We start from the raw sequence: 24988 nt of genomic DNA on the forward strand, positions 1-24988 counted from the left end.
TAGAAATGGGTAGAAAATTGCGATAAAGCTTTTTGCAGCCTGTCCTCGAGCTGCAGCCACCAGCTGCAGCCACCAGCTTCCCTTTGCAGCCGGGAAACGGAGTTAGCAGATAATCCTTTCCTGCCTTAAAAACCAAAACAGCCCCCCCCAAAAACAACAACAACAACAAAAACCCAACAGCCAAACACAAAAATGGAGAAATCCTTGAAATCCTTGCATCTCCAGCAAAACGTGTGTCTGCAGAAGGCAGCAGCCAGCACTTTGCCCTGTGTGAGGACTTGCACCCCCGGGGCCCCCAGATTCTGCCTCCAGCACCCATGGGGGCTCTGCCCCTGCCAGGGGACTCTGGAAATGGATTTGTTCCTCGTTTCTCAGCCTGGACATGTTGCCTGGAGCTCAGCACAGGTTTCCTGCACCAGGGGCCTCTGGAGTTCACGTGCACGTGTGTTCGCATCGTCCCTTCACACGCAGACTTTCCCGTGGTGGGGGGAGATGCTCCCCCTCGCTCGCCTGCGCTTCTTTTGCCACGTGCGGCGAAGCGGGAGGTGTCACCGTGTGGTCCGGGCGGTGCTGGCGTCCCCGGCTCCTGGCACGCGGCCACGGCACAAATAGCTGCTGTCGTTCGGGACGTGACTGCGCCGGTGACCTGTGGCTGGGAGTTCCTGTTCCCAAGGCTGTGCTGGCACAGACACGGCAAACGCTGCTTCGTCACCTTCGGGCAACACAAGTGGGGTTAGTTGAAAGAACGGAAAATGCTGATTTTTAAATAGCCAGCCCGGCGGGATCTGGAAATGGGAGTGTGTCCTTAATCCCGGCCCAGACGGGGTGGAACAACAGGCTCGCTCTGCTCTCTCGGTGTAAACATTCAGCCCATCAAAACCCAGTTTAAGAGTCACTCTTACCTGTTATTCATGATATATCAGTCCAGGATAAAGTATGTTACCCTTATGAATAAAAAAATCCTTCCAGGGCCCTTGGCACGCGTCACCGGGACATCAGAGGACATGCCGGGTTGTGTCATCCTTCCCGGAGCCATCAGACCAGGACACAGATTTGCAGGGAGCCGTAAAGCTGAGTTGCTGTGGACTCCGCGTTTTGCAGTGCCGTTCCCCGCAGCCGAGGATGCAGACAGCCCTTCCCGCAGGACGCCACGCAGCGATCCCCCAAGGGACAGCGAGCGGCAGCAGCATTTTCCACGCCATCTGTAAAAAGCTGTTTGTGATGCTGTTTCTTGTCCCGCTGACCACGGGGCAGCCGTGGCTTTCTGCGTCTCCGTGGGAGCGTTTGTGAATTCTCCGTTGTGGAAACACAAGCCAAAGTCAACTGGAAACTGTTACAGTCTCGATGACAAGTCAGCTCGTTAGTAATATTGTATACGCCAGCTGAGCGAGGAAATGGGTGGCTTAATGACCATGAACCTGGCTGCGATCATCGTTACTCCCAGGTAACCCTGCTGTGTAATCATCTCTGTTAATAGTAAGATACCAGAGGTCCTGTCCCTGTCTCTGCCAAAAACACCAGTGTACAACCTCTTGCCAAGGTTGTGCATGAGCTATTGAAGAGTGACAGGAGCCAGTGGCGGCCGTGGTTCCAAAATAAACTCAGCCGAACATCCTGCCAATCAGTGTGAAAACCTTAAAGACTGCAAGGAATCAGCATCATGGACATTAAATGCAAGGAATCCATCTGAAGAGACGCTAATTTGCTCTTTTTCCTATGTTTAGTAAATTTTGAAGAATTAATACCACCTAATAATTTTTCACATTATTGTCTTGCTTTCAGAGCATCCTTAAGACTGTCGTACGTAGGGACGGGTAAGACCCATCGGGCTTGTCTGACGTTGGGCAGGCAGGCTCAGTTAGTTCATGGGGCACTCCAGTCTGTCTTCCTTTTCTCAGTGTCCAGACAAACTGGTGATTAATCACAGCAGTAATGGCCCTGGAAACCTTCAGCAAGAGGAGCCTCTTCAGCTGAGCAAAGCCAAGGTGCTCGCAGGGCCCCTCAGGCAGCCGCTCGCGGGGGGACCCTCCCGGGGTGCACCAGCACCCACAGCGATAACCCCGCTCTGGGCTTCCTGGGGTTTCAGGGGTGTTTTCCTCCTGCGGTTGTGCTGTGGAGGTGTTGAGTTGTAACTGGGGAATCTGGAATCTTGTGTCCAGTTGTGGCCCCTCAGTTCCAGCAGGACAGGGAACTGCTGCAGAGAGTCCAGCGCAGCCACCAAGATGCTGCAGGGAGTGGAGCATCTCCCGTGTGAGGAAAGGCTGAGGGAGCTGGGGCTCTGGAGCTGGACAAGAGGACACTGAGGGGGGACTCATTCCTGAGGATCAATATGGAAAGGGGCAGTGTCAGGAGGATGGAGCCAGGCTCTGCTGGTGACAACCAGTGACAGGACAAGGGGCAATGGGTGCAAACTGGAACACAGGAGGTTCCACTGAAATATAAGAAGAAACTTCTTCCTGGTGAGGGTGTCAGAGCCTGGCCCAGGCTGCCCAGGGGGTTGTGGAGTCTCCTTCTGTGCAGACATTCCAACCCGCCTGGACACCTTCCTGTGTAACCTCATCTGGCTGTTCCTGCTCCATGGGGGGATTGCACTGGGTGAGCTTTCCAGGGCCCTTCAACCCCTGACATTCTGGGATCCTGTGAATGAGACCAAAGTGCAGTGGTGCTGAGGAGGCTGTGGCCACCAGCCAGGGGCTGGTCATGGCCACGGTCACCCCGGCCTTTGGCTCAGGACCAACACAGATACATGTTGGTGGTTTTCCATAAGCTTCAGTACAAAGTGTGGGCTTGTTAGATTGTTTTTGTGGGCTTGTTAGATTATTTTTTTTTTAGTGCTAAAGCTCATTTGTAGCAATTCAGTCGCCACTACAAGGTCCTGTTAGCTGGAGCAGAGCTGGGAATTCAAGGACAGGTATCTTTGCCCTTACATTTGATATACCCTAAAATCACCGCAGATAAGCACAGCCAAGCAAGGCCCTTTGAGTACGGACCCTGCTCCCTGCGTTTGCTGTGCCCCCATGCTAATGAGACACTATTTTGCTGGGTGTTAAACACGAGCAACTGAAGAAACTGAGTCAGTTTGTTGTTCCCCATCCCGGGAGCCCAGGCTGGAGTTGTACCCGAATGAGCAGGACGGGGCTGTAGTTTTTCCACCGTGTGTTTCCTATTGTTCTTTAACGCTGTTCCTGGAACTGGGTGACTTCAGTTGTGATATCAAGCAACGGGCGCAGCACAAACCAAGGTCTCGCAGGGCTGGGAGTCCGTCTGCTTTTAGGGTCTTGACTGTGTCCCCTCGGAGTTCAGGCAGCAGTTGTCATTTCCAGCTCCTCTGCGGGCCGTCCCTTTGCTGCTGCAGAGCCGCCAGCCGGGGGACAGCAGCGCCTTTCTGTGTGTAACAAGTGGAAAAGGCAGCAGTGCAAGCTTTGAAAAAGGATCTGGTAATGTGGGGAAGGATAGGTTATATCTGGTAATGCTCCCAAACTCTCAGATGTCTGAGTAAGTGACTTTTATCCAGATGAAAAAAAGAAGCTTAGCTGTCAAAATAATAGGGAGAAAAACCCCCAGACCACCCAAGTGTGAGTAGTTCTTGACCATCTGACAAGCCGTGTGGAGATAAAGGTCTTGCTGGTCTGATGCTGCCTCAGATGGAGCTGGCGCATCCTGCTCCTTCCAGAGCCTGGCTCAGGTGCAGGGTGACATCGCTGCGTCCACCCGCAGAACATACGCACGAGGAGCTAGAAACGGCCCCAAGAGTGCCCCTGGGTTAGAGCTCAACCTGAGACACGCTGCTCAGGGCCAACACTCTAACAGCGAGTTTTGAAAACTAAGATTGTAAGATCCAAGGGCTCGGTGGCCCTGGACCAGCAGGTTGGCCCCTTGGGAGCAGTCCCTGGTTTCTGAGGTGGTTTCTGGCTGGGGCAAACCAGCTATGGCGCTGGAGACATCTGCCATCTCGTTTCTCTGAGACTATCTGCTGCTTTGTGTATAATAACCAGGTTTCAAATAACATGAATGTTTCTAGGTTTTAAGATGTGATTTAATAAAAAGAGCTGTTTCTGGGAAAGCAGGTTTTCTCTCGCTTGGGTTTGTTGTTTGTTGTTGTTCCCTGGCTCAGTTTCCACACCCAGCGATGCCCCGTGGCAGACGCTTTGCTGCGCTGGCGCGTGCGGACACACAGACACTGGGCACCTCCGAACGGCGGCAGCGAGGGGAGCGCTGGCACTGCACAGCTCCAGCGCCGCAAGAGCCACAGGGATGGGTAAAAGGAGAGGAAGGTAGAAACTCCTGATGCTTTAAACAAGGGAGCATCTGAGAGGCACAAACCCAGCGCCGGGGATGGTGCAGTGACTCACAGTTCCAGCTGCACCTGTGGTTCAGTGCGTATGGACCGGACTGATGAGAGCTTGCAGAACGTTAACATTGTGCCTTTTCCTGGGAGGAAGAACCTCTGAGCACCTTCCGAGACTCCCTGGAGAAATTCAAGGGAGGCTGAAGGCCTGAGAATCCCTCTGGGGCAAACAGACCAGCTCCAAAATAATGACGCCCAACCCCAGGAGGGCAGAAGCATCGCATTCTGATAAACTTTCCTTGTTAAAAGTCTGTTTGGCTTAATTGCCAAAGGGAGCAGGTCTGGCTTGAGCTCTCAGCTGCAATTTTCCCCTTTATCTCCAATGCTGAGAGTCACTTGCATGTTCACCTTCCATTAAATGTGGTCTCTGCAGCCCCCCTGAGCAAGGCAGAGAGAAACAGGCTGGACAACTCCATCACTAAAGGCATTTTTCTTCGGCGCTGGGATCTCTCAGCCTTCATTTCCGCATCCTGCCCGTTGGGAGACATTCCTCTCCGTGTGCCACCACCACGGCAGGGTGGGACGGGCCGTGCCCACCTCAGCACTGTGACAGATGGCAGAAATCCCTGTTAATCCCTCAGCAGCAGCTGTGCAGCCCGCTTCTGCACACAGACCTGGCCAGGGCGCTCCCAGGGCCTCCCAGCATCACTGGTACCTGCTGCCCAGAAAGGTGGTTTTCATCCTGGAACCGTTCCATGCCAGCACTGTCCTGTCTTTAAATCAAAGTCAAATTTGCCGCAGAAGCCCGGGATTATTTTTCCTTGTCTCCTTCTCTTTCCCTCTGTGATGTGGTGGTGTGATGGATGCAAACCCAGAGCGGGAGCTGCGCACAGGGAGTTTGCTCTGCCCTGTAAGAGGGTGAGGAACTGATGCTTCACAGAGGTTTAAGGTGAAATCGCACGTCTCTGAGTCCCGCTGGGCCCCGCTCTTTCCCTGTTCCCTTGTCACCTGCCTGAGCTCGGGGTTGTCCCAGCCGATCCCACCGGTGCCAGCCCAACGTCCCTCGCAGGCGGGATGTGCCATGTCCCTATGGACGTTTCGCGTTTGCCGCATCCTGTTACCAGCGCCACAGCCACATCAGCCGTGCCCCGGCGCTGCGGGGACACCGGGACCTCGTGCCCGAGCTGCACGGTGCCCCTATGTCCCAGGTCCCATCCCCTGCCATCGGCACACCTGGTTGTGCAATTGAACTGGTTTTGTGCCAAAATACGAGCGCTGAGCAGGTTTCCTGGGAGCCTCTTAGTAACAGCACTCGGGCACTACTCCGGGGTTAACTATGGGTGTAAATACAGCGAGCAGGGGATTAGCTCCAATGGGTTCACTTGGCAGCCAAGCTTCACCGTCCAGCCCTTAACGCTGTTTCACTGAGCCAGCCTGGGAAAGAAACAGCTGACAGAAATGATAGAAGGCAGGGAAAGAGACAAATAATGGCTGGATTTATTATTTTGTTATAAAGGCAGGCGGGCATTTAGTGAAACCAGCAGATGTCAGGTTCTATCCCCACAAAGGGAGGCGTTTTCTTCGCACCAGGTGCAGATAAACTGTGGGGATTCATTAGTTCAGGATTTATGGGCTTTACACAGGCTTAAAAGCCAACCAGACAAGACTGCGAAAGAGAAATCCATTGAGATCTCTGGAGCACAAAGGCACATTGTTGGCTCTGTACGTGCCTGAGCCATGAGTCACCAGAGGCGGGGAAACGTCACCACCTGCTTGCCCGCTCTTTATCCTCAACTCTGGGCACCCGCTGCGGGCTGGGAGTGGGACGGTGCCTTGTGGATCTGTGCTTGGGTCCAGCAAGTCGTGTGCATCTTGTGTTACTTCAGCCAAATCACCAAGCGCTTCCTCCTTCCGTTCAGCTCTGGTTTGCCAGCTTGGGGCACGCAGCACATCTGGGCACCGCGCAGCCCTGGGACACAGGGAGCTTTGGCAACAAAATACTGTTTTCAGTCGCTTCATTTCCAGGTATCATTTGAAAAAGGTGCAATTGCTGTGTCCTGACCTGGGAGTGCAAAGGTAAGAGCCTTATCAGCAGGATACGGTGGTCTGGCCGTAAACGCACCTGGAGTGGGTGAAGCCGCTCACATCCAGGCAGCCCGGGGAGCGGCTGCGGCGGTGCTGGCCAAAGGTTATTCACGTCACCGTGTGCCATGTCCCCTGTGCCTCCCGGGCTGAGGATTTGGGCAAACGGTGCTGCTGGAGGTGTGGAAAGTCCTGATCGTTTCCTGGTTGCATCCGCTTCCCAAAGGAGCAGGTTGGCGGTTGATAACAGGCCCTGCCTGGCAGTAACGCCGTGGCCGTGCTATTCCCCACGCTTTTGTGCCCAACAAGCAGCCGCGGCTGAAGAGCAAAGCTGGTGGGGAAAATGTTTCTGTGCCGTGGAAACCCCCAGTTCTCCCACAGCCCATAGGATGCCCAGGGTGCCCAGGGCTCGATCCTTGGCTGCTCACGCCCAGACAGCGGCTGTGCCTCAGGCTGTGCCTGAGAGCATGGGGGTGACCCCGAAAGGTGTGTTCTATCCCCTCATCCTCGCTGGCACACGCGGGCCAGCGCAGGATGGGTGGAAGGCGCAGAGGAGGGTTTTTGGGTAGAGTCGGGCACCGTGTTTCTTGGCAGGCTGGAGAGCCCCCGGGCCGCCCCAGCCCGGCACACAGTGCGAGGGGCTCCGGGCGTGAGGGGCCCCGGGCGGGTCTGTTCCCTGCCCTGCCCCCTGCCCCTGCCCCTGCCCCTGCAGGCGGGTAGCGCCACCCGCACCAAACCCCGACAGCTCCAGGCGGCCCCGTAGGGCCGATCTGACACCGCCCCGAGCTACCGGGGAGCCTGGCGGCCGCACGGCCCCGGCTGCGCGTCGGGGACCCGCCTGCGAGCGCCAAACCCCGCGGGGCCGCCCCGGGCCCTGTCATGGCGCCCGCCCCGCCCCGCCGAGGGCGGCCCGGGGGCGGGACCCGCTCAGGTGCGGCGGGCGGAGGCGGCGGGGCCGCGCAGTGCCCGCTGTGCCGCCGCCATGAGCAGCGCGGAGCTGCCGCTCGGGGCCGGGCCGCGGGCGCAGCCCGCCTGGAAGCGGGAGATCCTGGAGCGGAAGCGGGCCAAGCTGGCCGGGGCGGCCGGCGGCGAGCCGGAGCCCCCGGCGGGGGAGCGGCTGGTGGTGGCGGAGAGCCTGGGCCCGCTGCGGGAGAACCCGTTCATGCGGCTGGAGAGCGAGCGGCGGCGGCTGCGGCAGGGGCTGCCCGGGCACGGCCCCGAGGCGGCGCGGCCGCTGCAGCAGCTGCTGGAGCTGTACAGCGCCGTGCCCGGGATCCGCACCATCCGCGCCGACAACATCCTCATCATCGAGTCCCAGCCCGACGCCGCCGCCTGCTTCGCCGAGGGGGCCGCGCTGCCCGGGCGCCGCCGGGACGCGGCCGCCGCCTCCGACCCGCCGCGCCGCCCCGACCCGCTGCGGGAGCTGCTGTCCCGCCGGGGCGCCGCGCTCGCCGAGATCCGCGCTGACCAGGTCGTCATCTACGAGGCGGCCGAGCCGCCGGAGCAGCCCGAGGCGGCCGAGCCGGGCACCGTCAGCCGCCTCCTGGAGAAGTTCGGGCAGCGGCCGCGGGGCCGCCGACGCCGCGGCGGGAAGGCGCTGACCGGGCCCGGCGTCGTGCCGGCTGCTCCTCCGCAGGTGGGACCGGGCTCCCCCCGGGCCGGGCCGGCTGCCCCTCCAGCGGCGCCGGGCTCCCCCCGGGCCAGGCCGCCCCCTCCGCAGGTGGTCCCCGGCTCCCCCCGGGCCTCGGCCCCCCTCCAGAGGGTCCCCGGCTCTCCCCGAGCCCTCGCCCCAAAGGCGGGACCCGCATCTCCGCCGGCGGTGCCGACCGCTCCCCCGCCACTGCCGGCTCCCCCCCGGGCCGCCACCCCCCCGGCGGTGCCCGCCGCCCCCAAGCCCACTGTCCTGCAGCCGCCTGCCCCCCGGGCCGCGCCCCCTCAGCCTCTCCCAGCTCCTCCCCAGGCTGTCACCCCTCCACCCACAGCCCCCCAGCTGTCCCCAGCTCCTCCCCGGGCTGTCACCCCTCCACCCACAGCCCCCCAGGTGTCCCCAGCTCCTCCCCGGGCTGTAACCCCTCCACCCACAGCCCCCCAGGTGTCCCCAGCTCCTCCCCGGGCTGTCACCCCTCCACCCACAGCCCCCCAGGCAGCCCCGGTTCCCCCCCGGGTTGCAGCCCCCCAGGTGGTCCCAGCCACCCCCAAGGCTGCAGCCCCCCAGGCCAACTGCTTTCTGCACAAGATCGGCTCCAACTCCTTCACTGTTACCCCCCGGGGACTCCCCCCTGGCAGCCGCGTCCCCGAGCCCGGTGCTGTCCCCACTGGCCGCCCCGCGCCGCCCAAGGGGCCGCCAGTGCCATCCGCCAGCGCTCCCCACGCCACAGCCAACGCCAGGAGGCCAAAGCCGGAGGAGGCCACAGCGCCCGTGTCACCCCCACCTAGTGCCAGTCTGGCCCCCAGTGCCACCAGCTCCACCCAGCCGCTCTCCGCCTCAGCCCCCCGGGCCGGGGGCTCCTTCGAAATCCACCCGGCCCCCAAGCCTGACTTGGCCGCCATCCCAGCCCACGACCTGCAGGCCCAGGCCCTGGCCAAGCTGCGCCTGAATTCGCGCAATTCCTTCCTCTTCGTGCCCCGCCGGGAGGGCAGCCCGGCTGTGCCCCCTGCCCACATCACCCGCCCCGGGCCGCCGCCGCCATCGGAGGAAAAGGCACTGAAGGAGCCCCCGAGGGCTTCCGCCCCGGAGCAGGAAGAGCCTGTCGCTTCCCCGCCGGCGCCTCTGGATCCGTCGGTACCTGTGACTTACATTGATGACATTGTGGTGCCAGACAACGGGGAGCTGTCTCCCGGGGCTGGCTCGGCTGCGAGGACAGGGAGCTTGGCGGATCAGCCTGGGGGAGCCGGCCCTGACCTGGAGATGGAGTTTTCCTCCGTGCCCACCTACAGACCACACTCTGCTCCTCTTCAGCGGGGAGGCAGCACCTTCACTGTTGTGCCCAAAAGGAAGCCCATTGCCTCGGGACTGCAGACTCTCACTGCTGCCAGCGGAAGGGAGGAAGAGGAGGAGGAGGAGGACAGCAAAGGAAAAGGCAAAGCTGTGGAGAATGCTGATGGGCCCCAAGTGGGGGTTTCCCATAAAAAGCGCTACCCCACGGTGAATGAGATCGAAGTGATCGGGGGGTACCTGTCCCTGGAGAGGTCCTGCATGAGCAAGACAGGCTCCCGCCGCAAGAAGGTAACTGGCCGGGGCACCTCTGTGCGGAACAGCCAGGCTGAAAGTGGCTCGGTGCAACTTTTGGCTTGGCTTTCCATGAGGCAGAGGGAGATGGGCAGCGCTTTTCTACTCCTTTTGAGAGCCAGAGGCTTAGCCTGGCGGAGGGTGGACTGGTTACTGGTCCACTGAGTAGATGGCACTGGGATATGACCCGTGATAACTTCAGGGCCTCTCCCACAGTCACTTCTTGGAGGTATGGTAACGGAAAGCAAAATATTTCCGGTGTTTAAAAAATAGAGGTGAGTCGTGTGGTTTGGCCGCCTGCGGACCTGCCCTTCTCCAGCCCTGCTTGCTGTGCCTGGCGGGTCTTGGACATGCTGAGCTCCCCGTAGTCGCTGCCCGCCCTGTGACACTGGGCAGTGTGACATTGGTGCCTTCCCTGCATTAGTAACCTATTGATAGAGGCTCCAGAATTAGGTCCCTATTAGGCAGAAAGAGATCAGCAACAACTTAACTCCCCTTGATAGGATTATACCACCTGGCTGCTCATTCAGTTGCTCCAAGCGTCTTTGGGGTGGATGCCAGGTTTTCTGGCTGCTTGGGATCTAACTTAGATGCTTGTGAGCCCTAAATTGAGAATTAATATTTGCGTGGCTTGGTGAAAAGCATCTGGATGTGATAAAGACGCAGTCACGCTGAAAGAGCAGGTTATTTTGCTGCGCCGGAGGAGTAGGCGTGAATTGTTCAGCTCTGAAAGCAGCACTCCGAGGTGACAAATCCCTCTTTCTAGGTCTGCGATGTGACATGTTTTTCCATAGCGGGAAGAGCTGTTTGACATTCCGTTACCTAAATTCAACTAAATATTTGTTGGACTGAATCCACGTGGGTGCCTGAGGCACTGAGCATTGTAATTTGAGGAAATCCTTTGAATGGGGTGCACCTCATTTAGGAGGGAGGCAGGGAGTGCTGTTTCTCGTGGCTTAATGTTGTTAAATTCCTTTGTGAGAGCATGCAGGCTGTACTAATTTGATTGTGACTAGTGCAGGTAGCAAATCTGGAGCCTGAGAGCCACGAGATCCAGAATAAGCAAATAAGCAGCAGTGTTGATTCTCACTCAGTGCTCCTGCAGTTTTTTTCATGTCCTCCTACAGGGAAATGCTTGATCAGACTGGAATTGTTTTGCTGCTTAAATACCTTGTGGCTTGCACTCCTTGCAGCTGTTTGCTTGGCTCTGCTCGGTTCAGTTTGGGGTGTTAATTGGATTTACATCAAATGAAGTGTGCGGTTAAAATGGTGAGGATATCAAGACGTTGTTACAGTTATGAGTACTCTTAGGATGGAGAAGAAAATACAGGGGAAACGTGGGACAGCCACTCTTAGACAAACCCAGCTTCTGATTTCTCTGTGCAGGGCAGTACTGGTGGGGCAGCAGCTTTGCTGGTAAGAGAATAAAGCCTCAAGTAAGCAAAAGCAATTAAATGGCGTGCAGTGGGAGCCATCCTTCACAGTATCACAGTATGTTTGGGATTGGAAGGGACCTCAAAAGATCATCTAGTCCAATCCTTACCCGTGCAATAAGGAGGGAGATGAGGACAAGGCTGGTGCAGCGCCTGAATTGTTTAAGCTGGGTCCAACAGTGGAACAGAAGCCCAGAGAAACAGTCGGCATCTCCATCCTTGGAGCTGTTTGAAACTTGCCTGGGGAGAGCCTTGAGCAACTGAGCAGGTCAGACCTGCTTGGAGTAGGAGTTTGGGCTGGAGAGACCTCCAGAGGTCATTTCCCACCCTAAAATATCATATGATTCTTTGAAATTAGTTAACGACTGTTTTGTCTGTTCAGTGTTGGATTTGTGCAACATTGGGCAGGTCGTGTAGGGTCTCCAGCTATGTTCTTATGGGCTTAATAGCATTAACTATCCCGCTGTGAAGATGATGTGTGCTAAACACTGTGAGATGCATGTACAACTGTATGGCATTCACTAAGAATTATATGTGGGGATGTCCTGTGTGAGAACTTGCATAAAGATCTAGTTTCTGAGAAGAGAGATATTAAAAGGCAGAGGAGGAACTGCCTATTACATTGCAGAACTCAGGAGACTGAAACAAATGGGAACCCTTGTGAAAATAAGATCCAGCTTAAGGAGAAGTAGTAAAGATACAAGTTTCTGGGTAAAATTAAAAGTGGCGATGCAGTGGGAGAAATACAGGGTTTTCTTTCCATTTCCTTCCTGGCAGGGGTGGCAAGCATGGAGTTTGTAGCCCGGGTTTAGAAGATGCTGTAGCAAATGGAAAGATTTCTGTTTACTCTTAACATAGAGGATGTTTGTGGCTTTTCCTCTGGGTAATAAGGCCGAGTGTTGATGCCTGAAAAGGAAGGAGCTAGCATTAGGACGCATTCCTTGGTTTCTTCCCAAGAGATTGCTGTGTGTCACCACGGCAACCGACCAAAAACAAGGGTTCTGTTTTGTAGGTCTGCTGGGGTTTTCAGAAACTTCATTTTGGCCAGAATTGGGCAGCAGCAGCAGCCATTTCCTGTGGGCTGGGAGCTGCAGTGCTTTGGTAAAACCAATGTCCCTTTTGCTTTTGGGAGTATCAGAATCAAACCTGGTGCTGGTTTCAGTGAGCAGCACCCAGGTCTCCTGAGGGGATTCTCTCCAGGCAGACCTGGTGCTGAGCCCACCTGCTGCTGAGCTGCTTCCTTTCCAGACTCTGCCTTGGACTTGTGGAAGGGTCTTTCTCGACCCTGGACCATACTTAAGGTGGTGTTTTGTGAACTTTGGTGACTTGGAAAAAAAATATCAGCTTGCCGATGTAAGGAATGTGCGTGAGATAAGCAGCAGGTCTAGCACAGCCTGGAAAAGTCAGATTCCTGCAGATCAGGGGGTGTCTGTGTTTCCAATCCAGGCTAATGATTTATTAGAGGGGAGAGAGGCGGTTATGGCAGTTGGACTGATTGTTCTGAGAGGTGCAAATTGTGTTTTTCTCCAAATGCGGAAATTCAGCCTCCCTTTTCCGTCCCCCAGCCTGGCTACTGATTGCCGGACTATGGTATTGATGCCAGCAAAACGGAGCTGACTCAGTCCTCGGCCTCCGGCCGACATCCTCCTTGACTTTGTGGCGTGGGAGAGCAGCAGGGCCAGCGTGGAGCGGGTTCCACGCTGCTGGTGTCTGTGGGGAAGGAGCTCCAGCTCCGGCACCGCTGCAGGACTCGCTTGTACTTGGGACCTTGTGGCCTGTTGGTGTTCAAGGCCTTTTGGGGGAAAACAGCTTTATTGCTCTTTCCAGACACTTCAAATATGTGAAGGAGCTGTTAGTTTTGGGGTTGGAGCTGGAGGTTGAGCTGATGAAGGAGAGAAATGTTGTGTTTCTGTGTCTGGATAAATAAATGGGTTCCCAGCTCTCCTGTGCAACTGGAGCTGCTGCGGTGGGGTGGTCGTTGTTCACCCAGGGCTGGGAGGGTGAACGTGGGGTTGTGTACGATGGGACGCGATCAGGATCTGCAGCTGGAGGGCTGATCCCCAGCCATGCTCGTCCCAGGGAGTTTGAGCTCTTGTCCTCCTGCGGGTGTTCAGGTGCCCTTCAGGACTTTTTGAGACCTCTCCGAGCAGTATCATGGTTAGTTCAGATAAAACAATGGGGGTGTGACTTCAGTTTGAAGACTAAGTGAACATTCGCAGCATGGAGCGGGTGTGCGGGTTCCAAGCCGAGGTCTGGGCGGCTGCAGAGGCTGTCAGTGCTGACGGCGAGGGCAGGATACGTGCGGGAGTGGAAGGAGACCTGCTGACCTTCATTCTCAACGGGGAGAGGATGCGGAACGCTGCCGGTGACCTCTGCTCAGTGTTCATCTTCGTACTCTGTTACTACAGAAGAATAAGGACACGTCAGCCTGGTAGCAGCCCCAGGAGGAAGGGAAGGCTTTGCTGCAGGATGTGGATCTTTGGGATCTCGGAGGATAAAATCTAGCTCGGCTGAGCTGACAAGAATCAATCTTGGTTTGGTTGCCTGCCAGAATAACGCACAATAAAGTTGTCAGCGAGATAACAATCTAGGTTTCTGTAAAACATGTGACTGGCGTGTTGGGGCAAGTGCTCGGAGGGGACTGCAAACTGCCGAGCCCGCTGAGCTCCACAGACGTGGTTGTCAGTCTTCAGGCTTCGTGTTCTCACCTCGCTGGAGGCTGGACTCTGCCGTGAGGTCCTGTGCATACACAATTGGTCCTGGCTGTGCTCCTTCCTTATGTCTTTGCTCCTGCAGTTCAATCCAAGTCACGCTATGTTTGTCCTCTCCGGGACCTGGTACGTCCTGGGGATACTGCAGGAAAGGTGACTTCTGGCCAGGCCACCCCAAGTCCTGCAAATACAGGACTTGAGAGCCAACAGACGACAAATTGTGGATGGTTTTAGTGTTTTTTGCTTGTCGCAGTCTGCAGTTTGAGTGCAGCAAGGCGAGCTGCAGCCTTAACACGGCTTACAAGAGCAGGGATCCAAACGGTTGGAGTCTAACGCTTTCCTGCTTCTTTGCAAAAGTGTCTTCAAAGATGTTCAGCTTAGGTGGACTTTAGCACGGTCCATTTGTCTCATGTTTTGAGCTGCGTAATGCCTGAACATGCCTTACCAAATGCCCGCTTAAATGTCTGTTCGAAAAATGATTCTAAATATCCCTCAGCTTTTCATCATGGGCAGGATTGGGCATCAGTTTTGTTGGTTTAACCTGCTGAACCTCTTGCTCTGTAGCTTTGCCTCTGTCCCATTCTGCTGGAGACGGTGTCCTGTGGGAACCAGGTGGAGTCTGGGATGCTGGCAGGGACCAGCACTTCAGCTATTGCCCAGACCTGTTTGGAGCAAGTCTGCACAGCGTGGAATCCAAACACCAGCGACTGCCTGGAGTATTTGTTTGCAATGTATAACGCAAGTAAATTAACCAGAACACAAGTAAATTAACCTAGTGGCAGAAGCAAAAATCTCTCTGCAAAAACTACTTCATTCTCTCATCTCTGTGTTTTGGAGGGGTCAGGGCAAAGATTTGTGTTATCTGGCTCTCGGAGAGCTGCGTGTTGCTGTTCTATTTTCTGTCTCGTGGCTGTGCTTTGCACAGATACATCTGCTGCCTTGAAGGAGGGGCTGTAGTACATATCTGACATGGATGTATGGGATTTTTGGTAGATGAGCTCAGTGGTGACAAGTTCCTCTCAGAAAGTACATGTCTTGGGTGCTGAGGCGTGGTCCGTCCCCTGGTGATTTCCGCAGCCTGTCAGACGTGAGCAGGCTGATTCACCCCGACAGAGCCGCTTCCCTGCCCTTTTCTAATTCTGCTGATTTTTAGCCTATGATCCCAGAAATCGGCATCGTTTTTAAACCACCTCGCGAGCTGCACCCGAGGCTGTCGGTGGAGAAGTAGGTTGGTTTTTGTTTCCCCGCTGCCTGATGACACTTCGACGTGCCGGCACTTTGTATAAACCCCCGGCAGAGCAGATGAGTCGTATTTATCTCATCTCTGTAGTGGGAAATTTTATGTGACTTGGAGATTTTTCGCTGGCCTTGCGACTCCTTGAGCTGCAGCGACAGTCCGAGCTGCTCCCAAACTCCCCCCGGTTCTCCTCCCACCCCCTGCTTGTCGGCAGCACGGGCGACGGGGCAGAAAGGCGAAAATAGAAACTCTTACGCAAGTAAGAGCCGAGCCTGCCTTTGAAGCTGGTTAGGACATGCCCAGGGCTCAGCCCTGCCCAGAGCTCGAGAGGAGATTTGGAGCGCTTTGTGCTCTCAATTCTGACCGTGCGGATTACACTTAACGTTATCTTAATCCGTTTCCTTAATCTGCGGACCGGATTGGAGATGGTTTGTAATTTCCCTCCATCTCAAGAATTCAGCTTGGCTGGGGTTTGGGTTTTCCTCCCCGCTCTGTGTTTTCCAGCGTGTGGTTCCTGAGGCAGTACATACAGGTTGGTTGGGGGAGAAGTTCTGCTTCTCTGTGTTATATGTGGAAAACGATAGGAAAAATGAAAATGTTTAGTGTCCGAGTTCAGTGGCAGTAAAGGAGACCTCACTAAGAATTGCTGCAGCAGCATCTCCTTCGCCTCTGGGGTTCTGCTCACTCCCCTCCTGCGTGAAACATGGGCAGTTTAAAATCTGTTTATAAACCCTGACTGTTCCTAGTGACCGGTGGGACATGGGGATGTGTGAAGCTGTGACGATATCTCTGTCTGGACAGCTTGTGTAGGAAGAATCATGTGGAGCGTCTGTATCACATAGAGACGCTTCGCGAACATCCTGCAAAACCTGGACCGAAGGAGCTTGGTGCTGATGTTTCCTTGGGATGATCTGGGGGACCTGGCAGGGTGGAGCTGCTGTTCTATAGGCATTTAGACTATAAGCAAGCTGAAGAAAATAAACCAAAGACGACAGGAGAGCAAACTGCTTGCATGCTTAGGGAAATTGTATGGCTTGCAGCGAGTGAAAACACAGGTCTGAGAGCATATCCGTAAGGCCCATGGTGAACTTGCTGCACTTAGTCACTTCTCTTCAAGGAAGTGTCTTTTGCATATTAGTAGTATATAAAAAGGGCAAGAGAGACATGAGCTTTGTTGTGCAGCTGATGCTGTTCATGTCACTGAAACCTTGTTCTCCTGAAGTCCAGAACGAGCTCCTCTCCAGGTGGGAAGTCATTCTGTTCCCAGCCTCCCCATGTTTCCTGGGAAATGATGCTCCATCTGTCCCATTCCAGCTGGAGACGGTTCACTTGTACCAAACCGAGGGATGTGTTTGGACTTCTCTGGTGGGTCTTGGTTGCCCAGAAATGTTTGTGGGTGGCACCTCCCAGGGCTGCACTGCATTATAGCCACAAATTGTAGGCTCAGAGTTGCTTGTAAAGCAGAATCCTCTGCTGTTTGGGAGTTTTGTTTATGAAGATACCAAGTCTTGGCACTGATTGTATTTTGTTTGTGCCTCTCTTTGTGTATTCAGATGAGATCTGTTTTCATATATGTAGGGAGATTTGTCCAGTTCTTATGAGGCAAGTAAGTAATATTTGAGTTGCTTGTTAAACTGTGGAAGGCTCTGGCTCCTCTGCCCGCAGATGTGCGAGGGAATGAAGGGACCCTTGGGTGAATAGCTGCTTTGTACCCTGTCACACTGGGACTCCAGCGGCCCTGGGCTTGTTTGGGTGCTGGAATCTCTCCTTGCCCAACAGGCTCAAGGGAAGAGTTAACAAAGCTCCTCCGGGACTGTCCCTACCCCATCACTTGTCATCAGGAATTTGAAACTTCCCCGTGTCTTGTACGAGGAGTTTAATATTTCGAATCTCTATGCATTGCTCCCATCTGCCATGTGCTTCAGCATATTGATTACACAGAGCTGGCTGTGTGGGCTGCCTTGTAAACGGAGACTTGTCTTGGTTTGCCTTGTGGCCTGGGAGCTGGGATGCCGTCCTGGAGGCCACCTCTGCTTTGCAAGCAGGTCGGTGCTTCCCAACGCGCTGCCGCTGTGAATCTGCGGTGCTGCCGGCTCTGGGACTCAGCTCATAGCTGAGCAGAGCTCAGTGTTAAAAACGCTTGTTGGAAAAGCCCCATCAAGTGAGACTATGATGGAGCAGCCAACTGCTGTACCCCCAAACTCTTTATTTTGTACAGAGTGACAGAAAAGTGCATTTCTGAAGTGCCATCTGCGGTTTTCTGGGCACGCTTAGGCTGCATCAGCCATAGGTACAGGGTTAATCTGATCTAGGAACCAAGCCTCAAGTCCCCTCCATTCCTAGGGGTACCTGTCAGGGGAAAAACAATGTTAAGGAAAGGCTTTAGAGGTACAAAAGCTTCTTCTCCCAAATGATAGCAAATGCCTTGGTGATGCTACTGCAGCCCCCAGGGTGCTGGTCCAGCCTGCTGTGCATAGAGATTTTTGCCTTGACTTATGATCCTGTGTCAGCCCAAACTGTTGAATATTTCCAGGACAAAAGTACAGGCGTGCAGATGAGCTCATTGCTAACTCCTATGAAATGGCTAATTTTCCCAAAAATTCTTTATCTGAAAGTTTCAGAGTAAACTACATCACATGCGGGTTGTCTGGAGCATTGGCTGCAGGTAGCAATGAAAAAAATGTAGGTCCCTGCAGAGATATGTGGTTTATGAACTGGTCCTCTGCCTCCTTTTACTAAATTTGCTCATCTGTGAGAATGGTCAGATGGAAAAGCCTTTGGGGATCATCGTCCACCATACAATATCTGCTTCTATGCTCTGTTTCCAGTCTCACAAGTAGTAGTTTGTGCGGGGAACCTCCCTCTCACCCCATGGAGCTGGGAGGTTGGACCCATCTCTTCGCATGAATCCTGAGCTCCGCTGTGCCCCAACCTCCCCAATGGGTTTTGATGCTGGAGGGGCTTTCCTGCCCGCCCTGGGGGCTGTCTTTGCAAATCTCTGTATGCTCTGTACCAACCCAATGTGCACCTAGCTGTTGGCTGCCACAGCTTTCAGGTTTCTGTGGTCACGTCTTGTGCTTTAGTCTCCTTGACCAAATCTCTGGGCAGCCAGTGCAGCAGCAGATACAGGAAAGACTGCACGGAAACACAAGGTGATTTTTGTTCAAACTGCTGATTTTTGTCCGTGCTTGTTCTGTCAGAGATTTCAATCCCTCTTTTGTATTCGTGCTGATTGTTGTCCACCCTTCCTGCAGATATCAGCTGAAACCCTCCTGGTGCTGAGAAAGGAGGGATTTTGCTGCCCAGGTGTAAAAAGCTGCTGAAGCAGCCACTTTAAATCACAGCAGCACCTCGGCAGCCCATGTGTGTTCTGGGGAGTCAGCGCAGTCACTAGTTTTGCCATTTCAGGATTATATTGCTTGGGGAGAGAGGATGATGAGAGGAAAATGAGTACCTGAAAAGAGCAAATCTTGATCCCTGGTGCTACTCAGCTGTTTGAATCCTGTGAAGTAGTTGGGTTGGGGAGATGGGGAAATGGGCTCCATCATTTTCATCACATCCTAGGCTGCTATGGTGGTGATCAGTACAGTGACCTGACTCTCCTTGCTGGAATATAGTTAAAGGGTGATGTTTTTATACATATATATATATATTTTTAATGCCTAGAACAGTATCTTTTTATTCTCACTATTATAAGGTGAGGATTTGGATTGGCAGAGAGGTTCCGGTTCAAAAGGTGCAAAGCACACAACGTTATCACTTTGCTTTTGCCACACCTGCCAAGAAGCAGCTGTGATAATGGGTGGTGAAGAGAAAAGCCACACTGAAAAAGTCGCTTCTGGAGTTGAGGATGCACATGAGCCCCACGGTTTGCCCCTCAGAACCATAATGACGTCCCTGGATTGTGAGAAGCCGCTGGGTATTTGCTCTTTCATTAACTGGGGGGTCTTGTAGACTTGCCCACCATGGCTTTTGGAGGTGAGGTGTCTGCTGACGTTCCATGTTCATGGCACAGGTTGGTTTCTGTACACTGGTTATTTCTATTTCTAATATGTATCTGTACATGGGGGCTGTTTTGTTGTTGATCAGGGTGCAGACTGGGTCCTCACAGCTTCCATCACCCCGAACACGGCTGACTTTTTATTTTCTTTTCTAAATGAGCCATGTATGACTCCTCAGATTTACGTTTGTTGGGCAATGTTTACCCTGGCTTCTCTTTCCTGGGTACTTTATTACGCACTACTATTCAAATCCCAGGAAATAAATAAATGATTTTTGCTATGGCAACAAGAATCTGGTGGCTGAACAGCACAATATTCCCTGAAAAGCCTGCCTTATCCTTCCCAGTGCAGCTCTGATTGCTGGGTAGAGTATTAATAAATAGATATACAGCTTGCGGTGACCCTGGGTTTGTGACAGTTCTGAGTGAAGCATTTGGTTGAGCAAACAGTGACAACTCCCCACAAACATCCACTGCTGAAGGGTGCAGAATTCTTGCTTTCCACAGCTGCAGCTGCTGCTGGGACACGATGGGCAGTGTCCTCTGGCCGGGCTGCAGCCTGCGGGGCTCTTCTGGGATACATTTATTGTCTAAAGAACATGACCCCTGTTGCCTTTTGTGTTTCCATAAGGTCTCTATGGTCTGGCAAGGGGCTGGCTGTGCAAACCTGTTGTCTGTGGCACTGCTGGGCTCCTGATCTTTCTTTTTAGGTACTTCCTGGGGTGGAATCTGCCTGTGTTCCGAACACACAGCACCCAGTTCTGCTTATCAACTGCTTGGAGGATTCCTTAAGGCGGTTATATCAACCTGTGTGTCTCCTCCACCTTCTGTAGGATCTATCAAAGCTGGTTTGTGCCTCATATTTGGGTTGGTAGCTCAGGGGGGGAACCCGGCGATGCCACGGCTTTCGGCAGGTCTGTTGCGTTGGGTTTTGCGGCTGTCGCTCGGCGCGGGCAGGGCGGGCGAGCGAGCGCCGCGGGCTGTGCAGGTGCGGAGGGCGGCTGCTCACGTGGAGCTGGTTCACCAGAGCCCAACCTGTGCCAGCGCCGGCTTGTTTCCCGGTGTTTGCTCTGCCTGGGTGCGTCCTGCTGCTTTATTGCTTCTCCTGCCGTTTGGGCGCAGGGGTGGGACGCTGCTGTAGAGCCAGCTGATGTGGTTTTTGGGGGTCTGGCAGGGGGTGCGTTCAGGCCAAGCAGGACAGTCAGCGCTGGCCTGGCCGGAGGTGTTGCTGAAGCAGCAAATTATCTTGTAACGCCGTCTCCCCTGAGCTGGGTGCGCGGGACTGGCACTGCGGTGGTTAATGAACAGCTTCAACAGCACCCCGTGCGGCGGTACCTGACAAACCCCATGGCAGAGCTGGCTGCAGACACCCAGCCTGGATCAGTTGAACTGGCTTAGTGGGGGAGCTGCTTTAGTCCAGGGCTTAGGCTGGGCTCTTGGCGTGTTGCCTCTGTGTGTCTCCTTGTCATTTCTGCTGCTTTCTACTCCTTGGTTTTACCTGCTGGTGAGGCTGTTTTCTCCTCCTGCACTACATGCAGCATTGAGCCAAATTAGACTCCAAGTCATTTTTTTTAGAGATTTTCCTGAGATGGCAGAAAACCAGAAAAACTTAGTTCCATCTCCCAGTTCTAAAACCAGGGCACATCTCTCCTGTCCCCTTCATTTTCCATGTTTAGCCAAGTCCATCTGGCCCATCAGCAGCCGCCGGCGCTGCGAGCAGCCCGAGCGTGGTGCTGGTTCTGGGACAGCCCTGGGCACGGCCACCCCGGGGCCTTGGTCCCTGGCAGCACCGCACGTCCCGCGGCACAGAGCGCGCATTGTGAGCCGCCGCTGCCCGGCGCGGATCAGGGAGCATCTAGGTCAGCACGAGGGGCGAGAAATTCGGGAAATGGCAACTGGGATGCTCAGATCTTCAGGGCTGTTTTGTTCCAACCGCTTTTCTCTGAAATACAGTCGTTCCTCTCCCTATGTGTCACCTGGAGCAGGTCAGAGGGGCTCTGGCCAGGGCTGGGGCAGGGAGCGGGGAAAGGCAGCTGGTTGCCTTTGCTGCTGCTTAGAATCGTAGAATCATTTTGGTTGGAAGAGACCTTCAGGATCATCAAGTCCAACCATAACATAACCTGACTCTAGCACTCACCCATGTCCTGAGAACCTCATCTTCGCGTCTGTCCAACCCTCCAGGGACGGTGACTCCAGCACTGCCCTGGGCAGCCTGTTCCAATGCCCCACAGCCCTTTGGGGAAGAAATTGTTCTAATATCCAATTTAAATCTCCCCTGGTGCAACTTGAGGCCATTTCCTCTTGTCCTATCACTTGCTACTTGGGAGGAGACCAACACCCTGTGTTCTCGTGGGAGCGAGAGGAGGGTACCCAGCCTGCATCCGAGGTCCATCCTGGACTCATGCAGAGTAGCACACAGCTCCAGAATGCTTGTTCACCATGCAGAGGAGATGTTGGCTACTCGCTCTGCATCTGGGTTTGTTTCAAGCTCCCCTTGTTGCTTTTCTGCAAAGCAGCAGTGAAATGCTCACTGTTTTACCTTGAAAACCCCTGTCGCCCACGTCCCCGGTCTGTGGGCAGCGCAGGGTGACACGCAGCAGCAAACCAGCTGCCGCTCGCCGGCTCTGGCCCTGCGCAGCTGCAGGTTTGGTGTGAGGAGCTCCCTCAAACCAGTGGTGCTGGTGCAGAACTCTGTGCCGCGGGGCTCTCGGTGGCTGCTCAGGGCCACGTGCTGTTTCTCAGCCCGTGGGGTATTTTGTGTGTGAGAGAATCTGCAAACACAGCACATGGGGCAAATGTGCTGCTCTTTCTTCTTGCCCGTTGTTATTACACAGCATGAGAAGAGATCTTCTGAACCGTCCAGATCCTACTGCCCGGCACAAGCAACCATGCCCTTTTAATTCTGTTCATAACCTTATTAGCTCAATTTGAAATGTAGTTGGAATTAAAGGGATCACAACACCCTCGTAGGCAGCTGCTCCTGATCCTTGATCTGTGTTGGCTGGATACTTCTCTACTCCTGGCATAAATTCCTTCCTGGCAAGCTTATCCTCCTTGTTTGTCTGTTTTATGCTGGCATCAGCACTTCTTCCCTGCTCCTTGGTGTTTGTTTTCCTGGTGTACTTACAAAGGGCTGTTAAACTGTTTCTCAGTGTGAACAGGCTGAATCTCCTCTCCACTTGTTGAGGTGACTTGTAACCAGATCATCTGAGCAGAAGAGTAGATATTGATTAGGATACGTAAGGCTGCAGGGGAAAACCCTTTCCCTCAGCTTTTCCCTCCAGCTTGGGAGAGGACATGTGGAGTTACCTGCTGCAGGAGGGATGCAGGAACGGGAGCAAATCCAGCCCAGGTGCTGCTGGGCTCGAGGAAAGGGCACGTGGGGAGAACCTGAGGGAGCTGGTTTGTTCAGCCTGGAGGAAAGAAAGGGGAGTCCAAGTGCTGCCTTCCAGGAGCTGCTGGGTGTCACAGGGAGGACGGAGCCCGGCAGTCCCTGTTTCCAGAGGAAATGCCCTGTTTTATTCCTGATTTATTTAAGCAGCATCCAAACAATGATTACTGTCCTGTAGCCAAGGCAAAATTGGCTTTCTCAGTTATTCACAGGTGATGAACCTCTCTTAGAGCAAGGGTTGGTTTTAAACCTTGTCCCGTTTCTAGTCTTCTTGCTCTTCGCTTTTCTGAATGACTGGTACAATTCTGGTTTTTCCTTGGCAGACTCACATGTTGGGGTCATCTTCATTGTCAGTCTCCCAGTTATTGTGCAAAGGTCACTCATGAGAATACTCAATAGAACTGGTTTCAAAACAGAACTAAGTACCTCCCACTTGCACAGTATTTTCCATCTCTACTGCCACCTGTTACCATCTCTCCTTCAGCTGCTTCCATCTTCTCACTTTTGGTGTTAAACTCTGGTTTTACCTAGCTTAAATAGCTTTTTGCCAGGATATCCTCCCAAAAATGTAGTCTGGATCACCAGTGTTTCTGCTGTCTAGAGCAGAGGTACAGAAATGAGTTGGCAGTTGTTAGCAGTGTCACCTTTCCAACGTGTGGATGCTTTCCTCTGCCCTACGGTGACACCGATCCCTCCTGAGGGACAGGCTGGCAGCTCCTCCTGGATCTCTCAGCATCCTGACTCTGTCCCACCTATGTGATTATCTGCTTTTGTGGTTTCTCTCAGCACAGTGAGAGATTCAATAAGGCCTGTGGGGAAGGCTGGGGGAGATGCAATTACTCCCTGAAACCAGGTGAAGCCCTGGGGTGGGACGTGGCCTTTGCCAGAGCAAACCTTGGGATCCATGGTTTCTTATGCTGATTTCTAATGATTCTCCTTTGCTGTTGTCCAGATGAAGATCTCCTTCAATGAGACAAGTTTGCAAACCATGTTTGAATACCCATCAGAGAGCTCACTGGCAGAAGAGGAGGAGGAGGAGGAGGAGGAAGGACATGCTTCTGAAACAGAGGAGGACAAGTCTCGCACCTTTTACATTCCGCGCCCAAATAGCACTTTGCATCCCAGTACACCTAACGCGGGTGAGCGAGGCACTGTGGTGGCTCTGTGGGGTTATCAGGGGGGTCTGACACTGTGGATGTTTCCTACAGCCCCTCCTGGGGCTCCACATGGGTGGAAATGTTAACGGAGGTGACTTCTGACAGCAGAATGGGGGCTTGGTGGGGACAGGGCTTGAACCAGGCCAGGGAACGGCAGATGGGCAGCTGCTGTGCTGTCCCTGCCACGACCCTGATCCTGCTTCCCTTTGGGGCAGTGGGAAATATTCATGTCACCTTTGTCCTTCCAGATTTATCCAGCTACACCCCAAAGCACTCCGTGAAGTTCAGCACGTGGCAGGAGCAGAAGTATGAGGAGATACCTACTGCAGAGGGACCTCTCGCAAAGGAAGCTGATTCCCACGGGACCCAAGTCATGGTAAGACTTGAAATAAGCAGATCTTGGCTTTGTCCTGCCGTGCTCTTATTTCAATGCTTGGGTCGGTCTGGACAGCGGATGGGACGGGATGTGCTTCCACTCAACAGCTGTGTGTGTGTTTGCAGCCCACAAAGGGATCACCACATGGTGCCACTCGCAGACCTGCCTCTCCCTCTGCGTGTAAAGGAGAGTCAGGGCAGCTGACACACTTAGTACTGCAGGGCATGTTTGGAGGGGGGAATTAAACGTGCTCGTTAGCCCCGGGCAAGGTGCCAACGCATCCGTCACCGTCCGAAGGTGTGGGTATTCATTTGCTTTGGATTTGATGACACCTCCGTGTCAACTCTGCTTCCTCCACAGCTCACCCCCGCAGAGAAGGGCGGACTCTCGGATTTCAGCAGCGAGCCCGCTCTGTATTTTTGATCGCTCCATCTCCCAGCCTGCAGCAGCGGCTGCTGGACAAAGCGCGTCAGTGCAGCTTCCAACGTCCCTGCAAGCGCCACGGAAACGAGCTTCTGGGTCCCTCCGTCACCACAGTTTTGCTGGATCCTGATGCCAAGGGTGGACTAGATGCTATTGGGCGACTTCAGAGAATATTTGCACTGGACTCTGGGACCTAATTACTACTTTTAAGACGTATGATTTATTCTACCTGTGGCCTTGCATATTCCTTGTTCAAGATCAGCTGCCGATTAGGCAAATATCTTAAGAACCGATCTGTAATCCCAGGATGGATGTAGATTCTCTCAGTGCTTACCCGAGTCCACACATCCCGGCGCTGGGTGGGGTCTGGATGGGTTTTGTGACACTTCTCCCACCAGTGGCCCCAGCGGAGAGCGGTTCTGGAGCTGGAGCACTGGGAGCTCGGAGCAGCTCTGGCGTTTGGCAGATACACTGGGTGTCAGTTCGGAAAACCGTTGGAGGTTCGTGGTTTGTTCTGGGTCGAGTTTCACTGAACCATCATGGAACTAACGTGCCAGTTATGTTCTTGTGAAGGAAGCTGAATGCGCTGTGTGGGGGATAGGAAGGGGAATTAATGTCTTTAGCTTTAGGTGTCATTTTTGCACTGATCTATGAAGAAGTG

At 54.2% G+C, this 24988-nt stretch overlaps 1 protein-coding gene across 1 annotated transcript; it reads left to right on the top strand.

Annotated features, from left to right (window-relative positions):
* Window positions 1–7352: 7352 nt before the first annotated feature.
* Window positions 7353–24327, top strand: LOC308047478 (taperin-like; the record flags this gene model as incomplete). Its single annotated transcript, XM_080356000.1, has 4 exons — window positions 7353–9596; window positions 23324–23510; window positions 23777–23904; window positions 24265–24327. The coding sequence occupies 4 exons, from the start codon at window positions 7353–7355 to the stop codon at window positions 24325–24327; spliced, it is 2622 nt and encodes an 873-aa protein (XP_080212126.1).
* Window positions 24328–24988: the final 661 nt, after the last annotated feature.

This window comes from Nesoenas mayeri (genome assembly GCF_963082525.1).
Source record: "Nesoenas mayeri genome assembly, chromosome: 18".
Classification (NCBI taxonomy): domain Eukaryota; kingdom Metazoa; phylum Chordata; class Aves; order Columbiformes; family Columbidae; genus Nesoenas; species Nesoenas mayeri.